The 8,996-nt window shown below is 48.0% G+C and overlaps 1 protein-coding gene across 1 annotated transcript; it reads left to right on the top strand.

The window, feature by feature from the left end:
* Window positions 1–636: 636 nt before the first annotated feature.
* LOC119340913 lies at window positions 637–1,832 on the top strand. Its single transcript, XM_037612811.1, has 2 exons — window positions 637–1,690; window positions 1,779–1,832. Coding segments are annotated over exons 1-2 (933 nt in total). The 5' UTR covers window positions 637–759; the 3' UTR covers window positions 1,781–1,832.
* The last annotated feature ends 7,164 nt before the right edge of the window (window positions 1,833–8,996 follow it).

Here is an 8,996-nt window from a genome sequence, read left to right as displayed (position 1 = left end):
ACGATTCGACAATCCCTGTGCCTTCTGCAAGATAACTCGAGACGCAGCTAAACTAGATCCGCAGTGCATAGGAGACCCAGCTAAGCTAGATTCGAAATGCATGTTACAACGATGCTGGCCACACGGCAATTGTAGCAGCGAAAGCATATCAGACATGATATTTTTCATAATTAATACGACAAACATGCCCGCGACGGGCGACCCCACGGTGCCGACGCCGGGCTGATCTCCTTCCTACGGCCTCCCCGGCCTCCGGCGGCCCCGGATCTGGAAGCTTCGCCCCGTCCGCTCGCCGCCCATCCAGCTTTGCTCCTCGCCGTGCTCGGGTAGCCCGTGAGGAAGCCGCAGGATCCCGCGTCCACGACGGGCCCCATGTCCGCGGCGGCTGCGCCGTCATCGTCGGCCGCTCCAGCCCAGCCGCTCACTGCCCCTGCTCTGGCCGCCGCACTCGCCGCGGCCTTCCTCGCCGGCCGCAAGGCTGGACCGGCCGTGCAGGGGCGCCTCGTCTCCGCGCCGACCAGCCAACCTCCGCCGCCTGCCGAGAGGAGGATGAGCTCTCGCGACCCTGACCCCGCGCCCCTTCTCCAGCCCCCGCTGGCGGCGGCCACCTCGGTCCCACCGGCCGCCCTGCCAGCGCCTTCGACCCCTCGCCCGCGGCCACTGCCTCGAGTCTGTCGGCTCCGGGTGGAGAACGGCGGTCGATAGGTCTCCCGCCCGCTCTCCCCGAAGGCTGCAGCGGCTTCCACTCCGGCTGCACTGATGAGCTCTCTGGCTCAGCCGTCCGTCGCCCCCGCCAGCCTTGCCGGCGCTGCGTTCGACCAGCTGCTAAAGCCACCGGCGACGAGCCCCATCGGCGCCCCACCGCTCGATCCAGATCAGGCGGATCTGGGTCCCGTCTCTCGGCCGGCTCCGACTGTGCTCAGCTCGAGGCATGTCCCCCGTTGCTCCTTCATCGATGGCGAGGGGGGAGTGGCGGCTTCTCTGGACGCAGTACCTACCGCTTCAGCTCCGCAAGCCGCTGTTGCAGGTGACGGGCTCGTCGTGGCGGCTTCTCTGGACGCAGTATCTACCGCTTCAGCTCCGCAAGCCGCTGTTGCAGGTGATGGGCTCATCGTGCCTCCGGTGCGCCCGGGCCGTGGAGACTGGCGAGGATGTTTCGACCGGGTGGTGGCGTCGACAGTTCCTGTGGCTCCATGCAAGAATGTGTTGGGGGGCTGGCAGCTCGTCTCGAGAGAGCGTCGCTCGGCTCCTGCTGCTTTCCATTGCCTTGCTGTTAATGTGCGACGTCCCCCTCCGGTGTGGCTGAGAGACAGGTGTTTCCGATGCTTGTGTCGAGGTCATCGGGAATACCCCTGTAGGGATCCAATTCGATGCACGGATTGTCTTCGATCCGGCCACATCGCCCGCTTCTGCCGTGCTAAGAAGCATGTTCTCCAAGCTTCGCCACTCCAATGTCCTACTCCATCACCTGCATCCAGCAGTGACATCTCCAAGACAAATGTGCAGTTCCAGTCTATCTCGACTGAGAAAGTCGGGTTGGTGGAGGAGACAGAGCTACTTCGCACCGAGCCTTATGACTTCCTTGCACGAGTCTGGAGTGTTTTGGGGAGGGCGAAGGCCGCTCTCGCCAAACTAGAGGTGGTGTCGGATGTGTCTTCGCTGCCTGAGCTTCAGATTGGGCTTGTGCCTTGTAAGTGCATCTAGTGCCACCCCTAGTTGGTTTTGGAGTATTGACGACAAAGTTGGTTGAGGGACTAATGCGTTTGTAAGAATTGCAGGATAACGCAGGTAGTGGCCCTCATTGATTCGGTTTACCTACCAGAGATGACCCCTAAAAATGTATGAAGACATTGACGACAATGGTGGTATGTGAAGATATTCATATTGAAGACTATGACATGAGAAGACTATGAGTGAAGACTATGGAGCGCGAAGACTGTGTTGTTTCATTGTTTTCTTTTCTTCTTTGTTGAGTCATAGGAAGCACCGTACTGTTAAGTGGGGTCCAAGTGAATAAAGTCAGAATGACTGAAGTGATGCTCAACCCAAATCCTATGTCTTCAAGCGAAGACAATGAGAGCAAATCTTATCCAGAGCTGGATGAGTCAACTTTGCTTGTAGCCCAAGTAAAGTTGCCGTGTGTGTTTAAAATCTGACCGTTGGAACACGTGTCAGTTCCTTAGTGACCCAGGGTCATTTTGGACATATCAGGTCGGGTTGCCTTGTGGCTATAAATAGCCCACCCCTACACCATAAATTGGTGGCTGCTCAAAGTGAGTTCACGGCTTTTGTCGTTTGAGAGCAACCCACCTCGAAGCCTTTGAGAGAGAGAAATCCTTGCGAGGACAAAGCCCAAACACCCAGAGCCAAAGAGTGTTAGGCATCACTGAAGTCTTTCTGTCTGAGTGACCTGAAGACTTATTACACTTGAGGACTGTGTATCCTCCAGCCGGTTAGGCGTCGCGTTCTGAGCATCCAAGAGTCATTGTGGATCGCCGGTGAACAAAGTCTGTGAAGGTTCAGAAGTCTACCTTGAAGACTTACCAGAGTGATTGGGCGAGGACTGTGTGTCCTTAGCTCAAGGGGAATAAGGTGAAGACGCGGTCTTCTGAGTTGAATCTCAGCCTCCCTAACCAGACATACAGTTGTCACAGCAACTGGAACTGGTCCAACAAATCCTGTGTCTTCAACAAGTGAGTGGTTCTATCCTCTCCCTCCCTTTACTTTGAGTTTGTTTTCGTGAAGTCATTGCCTATTTGTCGTACCTGTTTGACTTTATTGCTTGACTACTATCGTTGGTTGGCTTCATACTATCTTCCATCCTGATCCTTACTACCAAGCTGCTACTAGTCTTTGTACTTTCACATTATTGCATACTTGACTATGGTTTGCTTGTTGTAGTTTATCTTTCGCTGCATATCAATTAGGTCATTTCTATTATTTGTCTTCGAAACTTCCACATTTTGGAGACTTTGATAAAAATCGCCTATTCACCCCCTCTCTAGTCGATAACTAGCACTTTCAATTGGTATCAGAGAAAGGTACTCCCTTGTTCTGTGTGATTCGGTTTAACCACCTGGAGTTTAGCTATGTCGACTGCAGGGATAATCAAAGTCTCCGTTGCTTGTCCCGTGTTCGATGGAACTGAATATCCCTACTGGAAGAATAAGATGCGCATGCATCTTGAAGCCATTGATGTCGACCTATGGTATGTCGTCAAGAATGGCGTTCCCAAAACTGGTGAAGGTGTCACCCTTACTGATGTCAAGAAGTTCATTCAACTGGACTCTACTGCAAAGAACATCATCTGTGGTCATCTGACCAAAGGACAGTATGGCTGTGTGAGTGCTCTAGAAACGTCAAAGCTAGTCTGGGACTGGCTATCCAAGGTCAACGAAGGCGTCTCAACTCAGAGAGATCAAAGGATCAGTGTTCTTCGCAACCTCTTCAACCGCTTCAAGAGAAATGACAATGAAAATGTCCAGCTCACGTTTGATCACCTCACCGACATCACAAATGAGCTTCAGGCTCTCGGCGCCACTGAGATTACCAAGCATGAAATCGTCAAGACACTACTAAGATCTCTTAACAGCTCCTTTGACACCCTTTCCCTCATGATAAAAGAACACCCTGACTTCAAGACACTCGATCCATCTGATATACTTGAGAGGCTCAACACACATGAGTTCCAGCTTTTTGAGAAAAGAGATATCTATGGTCCCAACTATGGCCAAACTCGCGCTTTAAAGGCAAAAGTTGTTTCCTCATCTGAAGAAGAATCTGACTGCGGTTCTGATGATCCTGAAGACATTGGAAAGGAACTTGCTATGCTTGTGAAGAAGTTCCAGAAGTTCACCAAGAAGAAGGGCTTCAGAAAGTCTTCACGATCTAGCTCAAGAAATGATGAAGCTTCCACTCATGACAACAAGAAAAGAACATGTCACAAGTGCAAGAAACCTGGACACTATATCTCTGAGTGTCCACAGTGGGACAATGAGAAGAAGAAGAAGAAGAGCAAAGAATATGATTCTGATGACAAGAAGAAGAAGAAATCTTCAAAGTCTTCTTCCAAGTCCTCATCAAGGTCTTCATCTCATAAGAAGAGCTCATCCGGCAAGGCTCGTGCTTTTGTTGCTAAGGAAGTGGATTCAGAGGAGGAGTCTGCTTCTGAGGAGGCGGAGGTGGAGTCTAAAGAGGAGTCCGAACCTGGCGTTGAAAGTCTGGCTCTAGCCACGGCCTATGTTGCCAAGTCCATCTTCAACACTGAAGATAATGACTTCCACACCAACGCTGTGTTGGGGAACGTAGCAGAAATTCAAAATTTTCCTACGTGTCACCAAGATCTATCTATGGAGAAACCAGCAACGAGGGGAAGGAGAGTGCATCTACATACCCTTGTAGATCGCTAAGCGGAAGCGTTCAAGAGAACGGGGTTGAAGGAGTCGTACTCGTCATGATCCAAATCACCGGAGATCCTAGTGCCGAACGGACGGCACCTCCGCGTTCAACACACGTACAGCCCGATGACGTCTCCCATGCCTTGATCCAGCAAGGTGAGAGGGAGAGGTTGAGGAAGACTCCATCCAGCAGCAGCACAACGGCGTGGTGGTGATGGAGGAGCGTGGTAGTCCAGCAGGGCTTCGCCAAGCACCGCGGAAGAGGAGGAGTACGAGAAGTTCTCGTGTCTTGGGCAGCCCCCAAACCCCCACTATTTATAGGAGGAGGGGAGGGGGCTGCGCCCCCTCTAGGGTTCCCTCCCCAGGGGTGGCGGCAGCCCCCAGATGGCATCTGGTGCGGCCAGAAGGGAAGAGGGGGGAGGCGCACCTAGGGTGGGCCTTAGGGCCCATCTGCCCTAGGGTTTGCCCCCTTCCCCACTTCCCTTGCGCCTTGGGCCCTGTGGGGGGGCGCACCAGCCCACCTGGGGTTGGTCCCCTCCCACACTTGGCCCATGCTGCCCTCCAGGTTGGTGGCCCCACCTGGTGGACCCCCGGGACCCTCCCGATGGTCCCGGTACGTTACCGGAAAAACCCGAAACTTTTCCGGTGACCAAAACAGGACTTCCCATATATAAATCTTTACCTCCGGACCATTTCGGAACTCCTCGTGACGTCCGGGATCTCATCCGGGACACCGAACAACATTCGGTAACCACATACAAACTTCCTTTATAACCCTAGCGTCATCGAACCTTAAGTGTGTAGACCCTACGGGTTCGGGAGACATGTAGTCATGACCGAGACGTTCTCCGGTCAATAACCAACAGCGGGATCTGGATACCCATGTTGGCTCCCACATGTTCCACGATGATCTCATCGGATGAACCACGATGTCAAGGACTCAATCGATCCCGTATACAATTCCCTTTGTCTAACGGTATTGTACTTGCCCAAGATTCGATCGTCGGTATACCGATACCTTGTTCAATCTCGTTACTGGCAAGTCTCTTTACTCGTTCCGTAACACATCATCCCGTGATCAACCCCTTGGTCACATTGTGCACATTATGATGATGTCCTACCGAGTGGGCCCAGAGATACCTCTCCGTTTACACGGAGTGACAAATCCCAGTCTCGATTCGTGCCAACCCAACAGACACTTTCGGAGATACCTGTAATGCACCTTTATAGCCACCCAGTTACGTTCTGACGTTTGGTACACCCAAAGCATTCCTACGGTATCCGGGAGTTGCACAATCTCATGGTCTAAGGAAAAGATACTTGACATTAGAAAAGCTTTAGCATACGAACTACACGATCTTTGTGCTAGGCTTAGGATTGGGTCTTGTCCATCACATCATTCTCCTAATGATGTGATCCCGTTATCAACGACATCCAATGTCCATAGACAGGAAACCATGACTATCTGTTGATCACAACAAGCTAGTCAACTAGAGGCTCACTAGGGACATATTGTGGTCTATGTATTCACACGTGTATTATGATTTCCGGATAATACAGTTATAGCATGAATAAAAGACTATTATCATGAACAAAGAAATATAATAATAACACTTTTATTATTGCCTCTAGGGCATATTTCCAACAGTCTCCCACTTGCACTAGAGTCAATAATCTAGTTCACATCACCATGTGATTAACACTGATAGGTCACATCACCATGTGACCAACATCCAAAGAGTTTACTAGTGTCATTAAACTAGTTCACATCATCATGTGATTAAGACTCAATGAGTTCTGGGGTTTGATCATGTTCTACTTGTGAGAGAGGTTTTAGTCAACGGATCTGTAACATTCAGATCCGTATGTACTTCGCAAATTTCTAGGTCATATTGTAAATGCTGCTTCCACGCTCCACTTGGAGCTATTCCAAATGGTTGCTCCACTATACGTATCCGGTTTGCTACTCAGAGTCATTTGGATAGGTGTTAAAGCTTGCATCAACGTAACCCTTTACGCCGAACTCTTTATCACCTCCATAATCGAGAAACATATCCTTATTCCTCTAAGGATAACTTTGACCGCTATCTGATGATCCACTCCTTGATCACCTTTGTACTCTCTTGCCAGACATGTGGCAAGGCACTCATCAGGTGCGGTACTTAGCATAGCATACTGTAGAGCCTACGTCTAAAGCATAGGGGACGACCTTCGTCCTTTCTCTCTTTTCTGCCGAGGTCGAGCTTTAAGTCTTAACTTCGTACCTTACAACTCAGGCAAGAACTTCTTCTTTGACTGATCCATCTTTAACACCTTCAAGATCATGTCAAGGTATGTGCTCATTTGAAAGTATTATTAAGCATTTTGATCTATCCTTATAGATCTTGATGCTCAATGTTCAAGTAGCTTAATCCAGGTTTTCTATTGAAAAACACCTTTCAAATAACCCTATATGCTTTCTAGAAAATCATTTTTGATCATCAACATGTCAACAACATATACTCATCAGAAATTCTATAGTGCTCCCACTCACTTCTTTGGAAATACAAGTTTCTCATAAACTTTGTATACACCCAAAATCTTTGATCATCTCATCAAAGCATACATTCCAACTCCGAGATGCTTACTCCAGTCCCTAGAAGGATTGCTGGAGCTAGCATACCTTTTAGCATCCTTAGGATCGACAAAACCTTTCTGATTGTATCACATACAACCTTTCCTTACAAAAACTGGTAAGGAAACTCGTTTTGACATCCATCTGCCAAATTTCATAAAGGCAGCTTATGCTAACATGATTCCGACGGACTTAAGCATCGCTACAGATGAGAAAATCTCATCGTAGTCAACTCCTTGAACTTGTGAAAAACTCTTCGCCACAAGTCGAGCTTCATAGACGGTGACATTACCGTCCACGTCCGTCTTCTTCTTAAAGATCCATTTATCTTAATGGCTTGCCGATCATTGGGCAAGTCCACCAAAGTCCATGCTTTGTTCTGATACATGGATCCTATCTCGGATTTCATGGTTTCTTAACCATTTGTCGGAATTTGGGCCCACCATCGCTTCTCCATAGCTCGTAGGTTCATTGTTGTCTAGCAACATGACCTTCAAGACAGGATTACTGTACCACTCTGAAGTAGTACGGATCCTTGTCACCCTACGAGGTACGGCAGTGACTTGATCCGAAACTTCATGATCACTATCATAAGCTTCTACTTCAATTGGTGTAGGTGCCACAGGAACAACTTTCTATGCCCTGCTACACACTAGTTGAAGTGACAGTTCAATAACCTCATCAAGTCTCCACCATCCTCCCACTCAACTCTTTCGAGAGAAACCTTTCCTCGAGAAAGGACCCGATTCAAGAAACAATCCATATTGCTTTAGGATCTGAATTAGGAGGTATACCCAACTGTTTTGGGTGTCCTATGAAGATGTATTTTATCCGCTTTGGGTTCGAGCTTATCAATCCTGAAACTTTTTCACATAAGCGCCGCAGCCCCAAACCTTTAAGAAACGACAACTTAGGTTTCTCTAAACCATAATTCATACGGTGTCATCTCAACGGAATTACGTGGTGCCCTATTTAAAGTGAGTGCGGTTGTCTCTAATGCCTAACCCATGAACGATAGTGGTAATTCGATAAGAGACATCATGGTACGCACCATATCCAATAGGGTGCAACTATGATGTTCGGACACACCATCAAACTATGGTGTTCCAGGCGGTATTAATTGTGAAACAATTTCCACAATGTCTTAATTGCGTGCCAAAGCTCGTAACTCAGATACTCATCTCTATGATCTTATCATAGACATTTTATCCTCTTGTCACGATGATCTTCAACTTCACTCTGAAATTACTTGAACCATTCAATAATTCAGACTTGTGTTTCATCAAGTAAATATATTCAACATCTACTCGAATCATCTGTGAAGTAAGAACATAACGATATTCACTGCATGCCTCAGCACTCATTGGACTACACACATCAAAATGTGTTACTTCCAACAAGTTTCTATCTTGTTCCATCTTACTGAAACCGAGGCTTTTCAGTCATCTTGCCCATGTGGTATGATTTGCATATCTCAAGTGATTCAAAATCAAGTGAGTCCAAACGATCCATCTGCATGGAGTTTCTTCATGCGTATACACCAATAGACATGGTTCGCATGTCTCAAACTTTTCAAAAACGAGTGAGTCCAAAGATCCATCAACATGGAGCTTCTTCATGCGTTTTATACCATTATGACTTACATGGCAGTGCCACAAGTAAGTGGTACTATCATTACTATCTTATATCTTTTGGCATGAAAATGTGTATCACTACGATCGAGATTCAATAAACCATTCATTTTAGGTGCAAGACCATTGAAGGTATTATTCAAATAAATAGAGTAACCATTATTCTCTTTAAATGAATAACCGTATTGCGATAGTCATAATCCAATCATGTCTATGCTCAACGCAAACACCAAATAACAATTATTCAAGTTTTAACACCAATCTCGATGGTAGAGGGAGCGTGCGATGCTTGATCATATCAACATTGGAAACACTTCCAACACATATCGTCAACTCACCTTTAGCTAGTCTCCG

The sequence above is a fragment of the Triticum dicoccoides genome, chromosome 7B (genome assembly GCF_002162155.2).
Source record: "Triticum dicoccoides isolate Atlit2015 ecotype Zavitan chromosome 7B, WEW_v2.0, whole genome shotgun sequence".
Lineage (NCBI taxonomy): Eukaryota > Viridiplantae > Streptophyta > Magnoliopsida > Poales > Poaceae > Triticum > Triticum dicoccoides.
This window is presented reverse-complemented; position numbering and strand designations above follow the sequence as displayed.